Source organism: Mustela lutreola, chromosome 15 (genome assembly GCF_030435805.1).
Source record: "Mustela lutreola isolate mMusLut2 chromosome 15, mMusLut2.pri, whole genome shotgun sequence".
Taxonomy (NCBI): Eukaryota; Metazoa; Chordata; class Mammalia; order Carnivora; family Mustelidae; genus Mustela; species Mustela lutreola.
The window spans coordinates 48,102,866-48,116,253 of NC_081304.1; the positions used below are offsets into that span (position 1 = coordinate 48,102,866).

The 13,388-nt window shown below is 52.3% G+C and overlaps 1 protein-coding gene across 5 annotated transcripts in view; it reads right to left on the reverse strand.

Annotated features, from left to right (window-relative positions):
• EPN2 (epsin 2) overlaps positions 1–13,388 on the reverse strand; it is an 82,231-nt gene that overhangs the window by 30,838 nt on the left and 38,005 nt on the right. For 3 of the 5 annotated variants that reach the window (XM_059149987.1, XM_059149985.1, XM_059149988.1), the window contains exon 3: positions 12,709–12,879. The exons of the other annotated variants lie outside the window; for them this stretch is intronic. In XM_059149987.1, the coding sequence (XP_059005970.1) occupies positions 12,709–12,879 (171 nt within the window). The remainder of the gene's footprint in view (positions 1–12,708; positions 12,880–13,388) is intronic. 5 annotated transcript variants of the gene reach the window in all.

Here is a 13,388-nt window from a genome sequence, read left to right on the forward strand (position 1 = left end):
TCTATGATGAGCAGTGATGCAATCTGATTGGTCCCAGGGAGAGACAGTGCGAGCATGGGGCGGGATAGTAGCTTTGCAGGTGAGCAGTGGCTGCATTCGGGATACATTTCACTGAGAGTCCATTATATTTGAAAATGCTCCTGACGGTCCAGCCTGAGGCCACAGAGAGTATCTGTGACCCTGCCCAGCCTGGCGCACAGCTCACAACTGAAGCAGGCCTTCGGGGTGTGATGCCGCCACTGCAAGGGGCAGATGTAGGTGTTGTGGGCAGAGCTGGTCCCTCGAATTGTCCCAGTGAAGTCCTGACCATCTGTACCTCAGAACACGACCTTCTTTGGAAACACGGTCATTGCAGATGTGATTAGCTAAGATGAGGTCATCCTGAAGCAGGGCGGGCCCTAAATCCAGTAAGGCTGGTGTCCTTACAAGAAGGGGAAGAGTCATAGGTGCCCGAGCATGCGCACACAGGCAAGGGGAGGCTGCCCGTGATGGAGGGCAGGGGCTGGAGTGCTGCCAGCTGCCAGCCCAAGGGACACCAAGGACTGTGGCCACCAACAGAAGCTAGGGAAAGGCAAGTTAAGAATTCTCCCCTCCAGGATTCAAAGGAAGTATGCTTGATCCTAATTAGACCTCTGGTCTCCAAACGGGTGTTGTTCTACGATGCCCAGTCATGGTCTGAGGCTTTTCCGATGCAACCTCAGGGTCTTCCCACCACCTGCCTGCACACATAGACATGGGCACCCTCGTCACGCAGGGCAAGGAAGCACTGCCCCTCAGCTCCAGGACTGACTTTCCTCCCCGAGGCTGCTCACCAGCCTATCTTCTTCCCAGGCAACCCAGCTTGCCAGCCTCCACATTGGGCCTAGAAGCCTCCTTCCTGCCTCTGTACCCCTCCTGCTGTTCTTCAAACAGGAAAGGAGAAACTCCTCATCCCAACTGTCCGCTCCAATGCCGCCTTCTCAAATGCATCTTCCCTGGATCATGCCATTAGGACTCCTGCTGGCTCCATCCCCACGGACTCTCACCCTGGCACTTAGAGCAGGTAGCCTTCTCTGACCCTCTGTAATCAGTATTATGTATTCTACACTGTGGACCTGCCTGCAGTCTGGCCACCTCCCAACCTGACCTGGCCCAAGGCTCTGCATACACAGGGGCCACATCGGCGTCCTAACAGACACAGAGCAGGAGTCCAAACACCTGTTGGCTTGTTTTCAGGCTGGGTTTCCAGGGAAAACTAGCAACGGCTACCACCTCCAAGGGCACATTTCATACACTCCTCTCCAGCACCGTGAGACAGTGGTGCTGTGAACCCCAGTTCAGAGGCGGAAGCTGAAACCCTGGTGGAAGGGGGCTGAGCCAGAACAATGGCCACGTTCCTCCCCAGGCCAGGCTGGAGACTGAGCTGGGGGAGGGTGGAGCAGAGACAAAAGGCAGTCCTTTTATTTGTCTGCGGGATTCAAAGCCCATCCTCTGTTCGAAATAAAAGAGCAAGTTTGTGCTGTTCTCTTTGGGTTCCTGATGAAATGCTCTCCATGACCTGATCACCAGCTTGCGAGGTGGGGCAGGGAGCAATCCCATCTCATTACTCTTCTCCCAGGAGTCCCTGTCATTCCTGTTGTGGTGAAAGTCACTCTCTGGGTAGAGCCCTGCAGGCACCCACCAATCTCCAGGCAGAGGCTTGGGAGAAAGCGGGGGGGGGGCAGTGCTTGGAAGTCCGCTTGGTCCCAATGGAGTTGAGTGAACACTGGCACCCAAACTTGTAAGCAGGCCCAGGGTGAAGCATAAATGTTGACCAAGATGGAATTTCTCTCTTTAATTATTTTATTGTTATTATTTTTATTTTTAAAAGATTTTATTTATCTGACAGAGATCACAAGTAGGCAGAGAGGCAGGCAGAGAGAGAGGGGGAAGCAGGCTCCCCGCTGAGCAGAGAGCCCGATGCGGGGCTCAATCCCAGGACCCTGAGATCATGACCTGAGCCAAAGGCAGAGACTCAAACCCACTAAGCCACCCAGGCGCCCCGGAATTTCTCTCTTAAAATGAGTACTCTGACAGTGACTTCCATCTATGAAATCAATGATGATCTGTGGGTCCTGGGTGGCGTAGCTGGAAAAGCACTGACTTTTGATTTCAGCTCAGGTCATGATCTTGGGGTCGTGAGAGTTGAACCCCATGACCAGGGAGTCTGCTTGAGATTTTCTCCCTCTGCCCCTCCCCCTACCTTGTGTGTGCGCACTGTCTCTAAAATAAATAAATATATCTTTAAAAAAATTAATTTGTGGGGCGCCTGGGTGGCTCAGTGAGTTAAAGCCTCTGTCTTCGGCTCAGGTCATGATCCCAGGGTCCAGGGATCGAGCCCCACATCAGGCTTTCTGCTCAGCAGGGAGCTTGCTTCTTCCCCTCTCTCTCTGCCAGCCTCTCTGCCTACTTGTGATCTCTGTCAAATAAATAAATATAATTTAAAAAAATTAATTTGTGACTATTTTAAAAAAGAACAAATCACAGTACCCATATTAAGTTCTGCAGCCGTCAACGGAGGACAGTCACCCCTGCTGGGGGGCGCTGCACAAGGGCACGATCCGTTCGGAAAGCATTTATAATGCTTCGGGAGACAGAAGGACACTCTCACACTTAACCATTCATCTCACTGCCGGCGACTCTACACTGAAGACCACACTGAATCTAAAGACTCCTTTATTTTTAGGTATTTATTTCTTTTTTAAGATTTTATTTATTTGATAGAGGAAGAGACAGCTACAGAGGGAACACAAGCCGCGGGAGAGGGTGAGGGAGAAACAGGCTTCCCGCTGAGCCAGGAGCCCCACTGCAGGACTTGATCCCAGGATGCTGGGATCATGACCTGAGCTGAAGGCAGCCGCTTAAGGACTGAGCCACCCAGGGCGCCCCTAAGGACTCCTTTTAAAAGCATGCTTTCTGCCCAAAGTTTGCTGCAGCATTATTTACACTGGTGAGAACCTGAAAACAGCAATTCTGGTGACAACGATGATAGTAAATGATCCATTTATGGTGCATTTCCTTTGTGCAAGGGAGTATGTGCACAGCATTATGTCAGCACAGGTAACTTACACAATAATCCAGGAGAGGCTACCCTTACTCCTAGGTTACCAATTAAAAGACTTAAACTTGCAGCAGTTAAGTAATCTACTCCAGGCTTAACCTGTCAAACTAAGGCTAACTTATGCAGCGACATGGAAAATGCACACAGGAAGTTGGGCGAAAAGATCAGACTGCCAACTGAATTATTTCTCATGGGATCTGTAAAGAGTCAGCTGAAGGGTGATCTCTGTCACACTGGGATCCCTGCGGCCTGCGGTGACTGCCCACTTCTCTGCCAGCTCGCCCCGTCCCGCTAGGCACAGTGTGCGAACAGACACATGGACAGAAGCTCTTAGCCCCCTGCCAGCCCCCTCCCAGACACCACAACTGGTATACCCTAGATGTGTCTGTCTCTCCGACACGGGAAGCCCACCAAGGGCAAGGCCTCAGTGGCTGACTGTGACGTAAGACCCTTGGTACTAAGCACTGCCCCTGGCCCACACAGACTTACAAAATAAGCAAGAGAAAAAGCCCAATGTTTTGGGGACGCCTTGGTGGTTCAGTCGGTTAAGCAGCTGCCTTTGACTCAGGTCATGATCTCTGGGTCCTGGGATCCAGCCCTGAGTCAGGCTCCCTGCTCAGCGGGGAGCCTGCTTCTCTCTCTCTCTGCCACTCCCCACTGCTTGTATGCACTCTCTCTCCCACTGATAAATAAAATCTTTAAAAAAAAAAAAAGAAAAACTTAAAATTTTGAATAATGTGCTTTGCAAATGCCATGTGGTTATAAATGGCACCATATCTTGTCCTATTGTCTGCATAGTACAAACATGAGATTTGTTCTGTTTTCACGGACCACTGCTCAGACGTGTGACCCGGATCTATCAGGACAGCTGCCCTTTGGGGATATGGGTCCTGATCTGGCCTTCAGTTCCTTTCTACATCACGAACCTGTGTGCTCTGCCACAGAAAGATGACCACGACGAAACCACATACCCGGGGGCTCGAAACCCCCCGTGCTCATGGTCCAGGTAGTGGTACCCTGGCACCGAAAACAGCCGACCTGTTTGGTGCAAGCTAGAGGACTGAAGGCCCATCCAGCATCAGGCCAGGATGAGTTAGGAAGCCCCACCCAGTGGAATGCCGAGTGCAGCTGTTAAAATGTTTACAGGGTGGTGGAGGAAGGGAGACAATGCTCCCGTTACAGGATTATGAGACAAAAAAGAAGGGACTCAAAGTTGCATTAGCGAGGGTACAATCCTGGAAAAGAAAACGATCGGGACAAAGTTCGTAAGGAAATACGCCAACACGTGAAAAGCAGCTGTCTTTGAGGAATAAGATTATAGGCTATTTCTCTTCTTTTTGAACTTTCTACATGGTACTTTTATAATGAAAAAAACCAGCAGTTTCTTAGTTCACATCCACACTGGGTTACCAGTTAGTACTGGAGAAGTAGACCACCGAGTGAGCTGGTGTCAAGGGTGCTAGACTAAGCTAGTCCAGTAGGAGACTAGCAGTCAGCAAGATGACACTGATTCAATAGACAACATCAATTTCGAGCTGCTCCAAGTCCAAATAACCCCTGTTGACGGCAACTTTCTGAAAGGGCCCTGCACTGGGCATCAGTTGGAGAGAGGGGAGGAACAGAAGGCTTCAGCTCCACAAAAGCTGACACAGAACAGACCACTGGAGGAGTGGTGCCCGGCCCCAGGCGCACACTGTGATCACCAGAAACTTCTGCCCACTGTGAAGCCTGGGCCCATCCCTGAGGTTCTGCCATCACTGGTCAGACGTGTAGCCCGGGCTCTGGGACATTTAAAAAACTCAGGGCAGCCAGCTTGAGGGCAGGTGCCTGAGGGAAAAGAGAAAAGGCAGCTGGCAGAAAAGAGGAACAGCGTTTTATTACTGAACAAAAACTAGTGTCTATGAATTATACTGCTGCTAAACTCAACCTTATTGCACAAAGACGTAAAGTATTTCTTTATTCCTGGAAAAGCCCATAAAATGTATTTCCAAGAGACTAAGGCTCATGCTTGGGCAGGTATCAAGAGAGAGGAGCACAACACACAGAAATACCACCAAAAAAAAGAAAAGAAAAGAAGAGAAAAGTTAAGGTTTATTTAGCATCTGTTCAGGGGTGCCTACATGGCTCAGTTGGCCAAGCCTCTGCCTTCCGTTCAGGTCATGATCTCAGGGTCCTGGGATCAAGTCCCAGTTGGGCTCCCTGTTCAGTGGGGAGCCTGCTTCTCCTTCTCCCTCTGTCCCTCCACCTGCTTCTGTGCATTCTCTCTCTCTCTCAAATAAATAAATAAATTCTTATTTAGCCCCTGCTCATTCATTCAGTGTTTATTGAACACCTTTCCTGGGTCGGGCAGCGTGCACTGAGCACACACAAGGCGCCCTTCTCTTGGAGTGTTCTTGTGCAGGGACACAGAAAATCGAGTGATAATTTCAGATAGTAAAAAGTACTGTGAAGACAAAATAAAAGAGAGTGACATACTCTACAGCGATTGTAAGTCCATTACACAGTCTACTTTCCCATACCAAGAGAAATCTATCTTCAGACAGTCCTCCTTATTTCTGCTTATATTATTTTTTAAATGCCCCCTTGAGGCTGACTATTCGTAACCAGCCACTGGGCAGCCGTGACTCAGACACTGTCACAGAGGTGTGACAGTTAGCGACCCCTACTTAAACCTCCTTTTTCCTGTTTCATTCTCCACTTACTGAGAGCTCATAACTCTGTTTACCTCTACTACAAAGGTGGCTTTGAAGAAAAACGGGCAGATACAAATATAGTATTCATAATTCAACTTTCTATGGCACAAGTCAGCACTGATCCTTCACTAATTGTCCCCCGTCAGCAATCTGGACAGCTGTGTCTCAGTCTCACGCTGACAATCACAGGAGCTCCTTAAAACCTGGGCCCCACTACCCAACAGTTTAAAGAGGTTTCCCTGCTTTCAAAAACCATGTAAGGGGGTGCGGGTGCCGGGGTGGCTCAGTGAGTTAAACCTCTGCCTTTGGCTCAGATCATGATCTCGGGATCCTGGGATCAAGCCCCACATAGGACTCCCTGCTCTGCAGGGAGCCTGCCTCCCCCCACCCCCGCCTTTCTCTCTGCCTTCTTGTGATCTCTGTCAAATGAATAAATAAAATCTTTTTTTAAAAATGTAAGAAAAAAATTACAGGAGATGGGCTAAACCACCTTAAAATTGCACTAGGTATACACTGTATATTCATCTCTTTTGTAGAACAATTTAAACATTACTTTTTTGTTGGGAAGTAGGAATACCAGAGTTCTGGGAACCTTGGGTTCAAATTCCAGCTTTACCATTATGACGGAGTGGATGTGGGTTAATCAACAAGGTGCCCCACCTACCTCCTCGGGCAAGTGCAGCAGCAGAAGGACCAGTCACAGGGGAAAGCAGAGAAGGGTTGATGGCTAGGCCTTCCGACGGTCTCCCGCAGCTGCTGACTCACGGGGCACATTCAGACCCCACGAAGGACCAGCCCTCGTGGCAAGAATAAGCATTGCTGGTGTCAACCCTCAGACAGGGTGTCAGTGACACTGCCGCCACCCCCACAGGACTAGGACTACGAGCATTACTCAGCAGCTTCCTCTGTGATTCTATCTGCACTCGAAGAGATTAGCTCCAGAGTAAGCTTAGTGCTGCTAGCCTGGCACCCGCCTTTGCCCTGGGGCGGGCTGCCTGCCTAAGATGCAGGGGTCCCCGACTTAGAGAACATGTTTACCCCAGCAAAAGGGAAGTCAACCGGATCCCATCTCCCACCAGATTCCTAGTCCGTCCCACCTGAAGAACTATCTGAGGTGAAAGGCCGCTGAGGGCTGGGAACATTTCCACCCAGTGGCTGTCCCTGGCCTTTCCCCGAAACTACTGGGCGATTATCTGGCTGTCAGCCAGCAACCACCTCTCAGCCCTGGGCGTGTCCCCCACCTGGTTCCTGAGCATTGTCACCCAGCCCAGCACCTGGAAGCTTCGCTCCCCTCCTCCTCCCCCTACACTCTCTCAGGAGGCCTCAGCTGACCCAGGCCCCTTCCAAGTCCACACCCCGGGAGGGACAGGCTGGCTGGGTTTGAATTTTTTTTAAACAATAACATATTGTTATTATATAGTCCCACATCCTCAAGTTTTCAAAAACAGACCTACGGAGGCCTCCCTTTCTCAGCTGCCTAGTCTGTATTAAAATGCCTTAAAATGTATTAAGTTAAATTGTATTATTAAAATGTAGGGGCACCTGGGTGGCTCAGCGGGTTAAGCCTCTGCCTTCGGCTCAGGTCATGATCTCAGGGTCCTGGGATTGAGCCCCGCATCAGGCTCTCTGCTCAGCAGGGAGCCTGCTTCCTCCTCTCTCTCTGCCTGCCTCTCTGCCTACTTGTGATCCCTGTCAAATAAATAAATAAAATATTTTTTTAAAAATAAAATAAATTAAAATGTATTAAAAGTACTAAAATTAAATGTAGTAAAAATTAAAATGTAAAAATCTGTATTAAAATGCATGTACAGGTGTTTACCTGCTCCAGCTGCCCTCACAAAAGTCTGGCTGCCAGGGCTGGGGGCCGCAGTGACTCTGGTTTTCCCCTGAAGTCCCCTGCTGTGGAGAACCAGCATCCCCGGAGAGTTCCAGAGGCCTAACGCCTCTGGGCTCTTCCCCCCACACACATGAAACGGTTGCTTTCAGACTCTCCCTAATGGGCTTACGAATGGCTGAGCGTGTGGAGGGAGGGAGAAAGCCGTGATGTCCCCCCACTCCGAGAGACCAGGAGCTCTCCTGGACTCAGGCCAGGCTGTCAGAGTGGGCTCAGGCCCGGCGTGGCGGCCCCGCTGTGGGGACGCAGTCCAGACCAAGGGCTCCTCTCGGGCCCCGATCTTCCCCTGCACCGGGAGCACCTGGCCTCCTGCGCTGATCTGGATCTGGATCCTAGACTTTTGCCCAGCAGCTCAAGAGCACTTGTTCTCTTCCGTGCTGCTGGCTGAGAAGTTCAAAGCCAGATTTGGATCCCTCTCCAGCCCTCTACGTGACTCTGGCCTTCTCTTACTTTCTCACCTTTCCTTTCGGCCCAATTCCTTGGATCTATTTAAGCCTCTGGCACTGTGTGCATTTTGGAGGGCAACTCCAACCCTTTCTAGAGAGAAGCAAGACAAATACACAAAAGGCTCGTTATCTCTAGTAATCACTCAGGGAGTCACCATCCACGGCATGTGAGGGGGTGCCGGCCTGTGTGAGGGATGCCCAGCCTGAAAGACGGGCTGACCTGAAGGAGGCACGGAGCAGAGCTGAGCCACACCACAGGAAGCTGCTGCATCAGCCAAAGGCGTCACCCAGACAGCAGACCCATCAGGACAGCCTGAGACGTGGCCGCAGGTGGCATCGGGGACCTGGGACAAAGCACATGACCGCCCACTCTGGCTCTGGGTTCTCAGGTGGGTTCCAATTCATGTAGGGAATCAGAGGTCAAAGAGCATTTCTATTCTGTCTTCCTTGTTGCTTTCTCCTTTCTCTAAGAATGGGAACACTGGCAGCTGGTTTCCAGCCCAGGAATCCAGAGTGCCCAGCACCACAGGACACGATCCTGCTGCAGCAAGGCAAGTGTGGCTCTGGCTCTGGGGGCTGCCGGGATGGGCACTCCTTCCTTCCCAGGCCAGCCTCCATCCGCAGAGGCCGACCCAGGAGAGAGAGCAGGCGAGCGGGAAGCCCGTCCTGACTCTGGACTGTGCGCATCAAGAGAACAGCGGCAATCTTATATTCAAGTCTCCACCTGGACTCAGGGGATCATTCTAACTGGCCCCCTCTCCCCAGGCCACTGCCCCAAGAACTTCCGCAATTTCTCCACAGTCTGCCGAATGTCATAACCAGCTCTGGAGAACATAGGAGGGGGGAAAGAGCCAGAGTGGGCCGTGGGGGGTGGCGTGGGTAACAGGCAGTTGTCTCCCAGCCTGCTCGACCCAAGCCAGCTGCCCTGTCTGTATGGTCTCTGGCAAACCCTGACCTCTCAACCCAAAAGGCCTTCCCCCTGGGCCCCACAGCCTCCCCTTCACACAGCAGTCCTGAGCACCAGCTACCTATCAAAATCACATAGGCGGGACGCCCAGGTGGCTCAGTGGGTTAAGCCTCTGCCTTCAGCTCAGGTCGTGGTCTTGGAGTCTCAGAGCCCTGCATCCGGGTCTCTGCTCAGTGGGGAGTCTGCTTCCCAACCCCCTGCCTGCCTCTCTGCCTACTTGTGATCTCTCTCTCTGGCCTACTTGTGATCTCTCTCTCTCTGTGTCAAATAAATAAATAAATAAATCTTAAAAAAAAAAAAAACCACCATCACACAGGCGGCCATCATAGGCAAGCCCCAGACCCAGCGCTGGGTGGAGAGGGCAGCTGGGGCTCCAGGGAATATAGGAACAGGAAGGAAACATGAACGCCAGGTGAGACCAAAGAGCTGAAGGCCTCTCCAGCCCCGAATTCTCCTGCAGGCCCTAGACTTCTCAGACCTTCTCCATACCTCCACATGCATGTCCAATAACACTCTGACATATCCAGAACATCACCCCAACGCCATTCAACCTGCTCCACTCACAGCCACCATCTCCCACCGGCTCAGTGCTTGTGCTCTCTCCCCTATCCTGTCCTCCAGCAAGCCTGTTGGCTCCTCTTTAAGAGGTCCACAGCCCCCGCCATCACCCACCTGAGTCAGGTGGGTGGTTTCCCCACCCAACACACAGCTGGAGGAGAAAACACAGTGAGAGAAAGTAGTCAAAAAGCTTTAGAGCAATCTAACATTGCTACAACATCCAATCACTGATATAAAGAATCAGGCTAAGCCTATCAGGAATTGGAAGAGCTGCTCCCTACCAGAGGCAGTTTGAGAAGCTGCCCTCCACCTTCCCCCACCCCACCCTCTGTCATACCCCTGCCCTGACCTCACCGGCCACTCTGCCTCACTCAGCTCCCCGCACCCGGGGCCGCCTTCCCGCTCTGCAAACACCCCTGAACACACTCCACTCCAAGCCCTTTGCACTGCCTAGAATGCTCTTCCAAACCTTCACACTGCACACTTCTCATCCCCCTTCAGCCTTTGCTCCAATATCACTTTCTCAACGGGGCTTATTCTGACACCGTCCTTAACACTGCAGACCACCTTCCCTCCTCCCCAGGCTCGACTGGGTCGTTTGTTTTTTGTGGGCTGCTTCCCAGAGCACTCGTCCTAGAACGTGCTGGATCACGCCTTAGGTTTATTGTGTCTCTTCCCATGAGGAGGGGCTCTGTGCTTTGTGCTTAGGCACACAATAGGAACTCAATACACACTTGTTGAGTGAACGCGGGAACTTGGGAGCCAGAGTGTAGCCAGGGCAGGCCGCAGAGAGTGAGCCTGAAAGCAGCCCTCCCAGCAGACCTCAGCACATCAAAGCCGTCAGATGCCAGCCAAGGACCATGAGGGGTGTTGTCTGCACTGGATCCTGGGAGAGCCTGGAATCTAGAGGAACTCTCTAGGTGGACACGGATGGGGGAGGCTAAAAGCAAAGAAACTAATCAAGGAAAGTGGACACTGAATTGAGGTCATGGGACTAGAGATGAAGGGGCAGAATTTGAGAGGTTTCCAAGGTCAAATCTACAGATGTCTGTGGGAGGTAAGTGGGAGGGAGGAGGCACGGGAGATCAGATGGATAGGATACATGAAAGGAAGGTCCCCTCAAATATCATTATGATTTCTGTGGGTCAGAGCGGCAGTCGAGGCAAGAGGAGGCTCCCTGCAGAGCCTGCTCTCCCACGAAGGGCCTTTCTCAGCTATCTGCTATCTGCCCTCTCCCTCACGCCGAGTCTGCACCAGTACCCCACCTGGCCTCCCCTGCAGGGTCTGGGGTTCCAAGGGTGCCCCCCAATTCGTCTCCCCTACATTGCAGCCTGCATTTCAGGAGACCACTTCTCGAAATGCCAGCATCCACCTGACTCCCCCACTGCTGCCTTCCAAGCAGGTATGTCCAAAGGAAATGGCCACTGTGTGTACAATCGGCACTTATCTTCCACTGAACGCCTGGTTAGGGGCCAAGGAAGAACAGAAAGCTGTCCCTGGCCAGGGTCCTGCTTCCCGCAATAGCCTTGGTGACCAGCAGCGTGTGAGATAGGGAGAGGGACCCACGCATTAACCAGGTAAAGGATGAAACGGTGCCACCGTGTAACACTCCACCCGAAACTCTTCTGGGACATGAGAAATTGTCAAACAAGACCTACTCGTTTTGCCTTCATTTCTGCCAGAACCAAAGGAAGAGAGACATGCCCAACAGCTGTGTACCTGGAGCCACCTGCCCATCGTGTGTGTGCAGGGGAGGTATCCAGTGGAAGAGAAGCAGACGCGACCAAGGCCCATCCGGTGACACATGTTGCGGTCCTTCCCAGCCACAGCGGGAGGGACGGCACAGAGGCTGAGGCAGGTGGGCCTGAGGTTAATACACAAATGTCCCAGGAAAGCCAACCTGCCGCCAGTGAACCCAAGACTTGAAACAGAACTCCCCAGTTACTGACTCGACCCTGGAGTCCTGGGGAATCTTGGCAGCCTGCCCAAAACAGCCCCCAGAGACCTGGGGGAAGAAACGGTGTGTACCTGAAAGGCCTCTGTGTGAGCCTTCAGACTTGTGACCATCCACACTCTCCATGGAGCAAGGCTGGTCCTCCGTACAAAATCCCACATAAAACGGTGAGGGGAAGACAGGAGCACAAAGGAAAACACCCCAGAGCTAAACCCAGTGATCACCTGCATACCCAAGTCAAACGAGCTGTAATATTAATGAGGCATGAATGAACCGTAACTGTCTCCAGGGCTGAATAAAAGCTAGCCACCTTATCGGGGAAGTCACACAAAGGCTCCTCATCTGTGCCCCTTCTTGTAGGAGCATAAGAGAACAGACAGCTTTCTTCTCTATAGCCAGGCCCCACTCTGGGGCTGGAGTGGACTGGGAACATTTTCTTGTAGGTAACAGGAAAAAAAATCTGTTTTCACTTTAACCTGCAACAGTTGTAGACTCTGACCACCATACATTATTAATTAGTCAAAAGAGAAGCCCCACTTTTAGTTACCCATTGAATTAGGTTATCTTCACTGTGACCTAGAATTGACAGTACAGCTAACTCTCTGTTTACCACGGTAATGGGGATTTCTGGAAGGATGGCAGTTAATTGAGAAGCGAGAACAATCCCATTTTGTCCTCATCAAGGCACGTAATCACTGCATCAAGGACGATGGCTTCCAGCAACTGTCCACCGAGGCCCTCGGCTTTGCCCGGTGTTGTTAGATTTCAATCTCACTTTTCTGGCTCAACAAGCCAAGTGATGTCCAGCCCCCACCACACCTGGGCCTGGCCCACAGCAGAGCCCCCTCCAATTTTTCTGGGCGTGGGGACACAGGGAAAAGCAAGGGCAATCACGCGTGCCTTAGCCAAATGACAGCAGAAGTTATAGCAAGTGACAAAGATGGTCAGAGGGGAGCGCCTAGGGAGAAAAGAACATGGGGCCCTGGGTCCGCAGGAGGCTGGATGGAGAGGCCCAGGAGAAGATAGGGAGAGAGTTGGCTGTACTGGACCCAACAAGCACACCCCCAGCAAGCTGCCCAGCATTTCTAGGAAGGAGAAAAGCAAACCGCCGTCCCACCTCGGGCTGCGCGGTCACAAGTGAGGCAGGGCTGGGACCAGTCGCCATTTGGGCGGGCGGCCAGCCCCAGGTGCGGCAGGAAGGGGTGGCGCTGGCTCAGCGGCTGCAGCTCCTCACTCTGACCCAGCGGGGCCCCTGCGCGGTGCTGGGGACACAGCGAGGCCTCGGGCGCTGTCGGGCAGGGACACACACACACATACACACAGAGAGAGACACGCCATTAGAGGGAGTGGGAGCAGCAAGGTGTGGGCTGGGGCCGAAGCCCCACGTGCTCAGGGGTGGCCAACAGCCTGCTGACCACATTCTGACCCTGAACATGCAGCTCAAGCTCAAGGTCTGAGGGAACCGGAAACTGTGAGAGCTGGGACCGTGGCAGCATCCATCATCAGTCCAGTGGAAGGCCGGCAGGACCTGTGACTGGAGCCCAATCTGGACCCCCAGGCTCTTGCACCTGGACTGTCCCACAAGCTATCAATGAATGGGATGCTGTCTCAGCTCCTGCTTTGTATCCTCTGGCTTCCCGAAAAAAGTGACCACAAAAGCGATGTGGAGAGCAGAGCAGCTGTCCATGGCAGGACAGTGCAGATGCAGTCACTTCCCAAAGAGGCAGCTTGAGACCAACTCAACCCACAGCGGGCCTTTCTGGGGGACAGAGAGGCTACATGAGAGAAACAACTTCC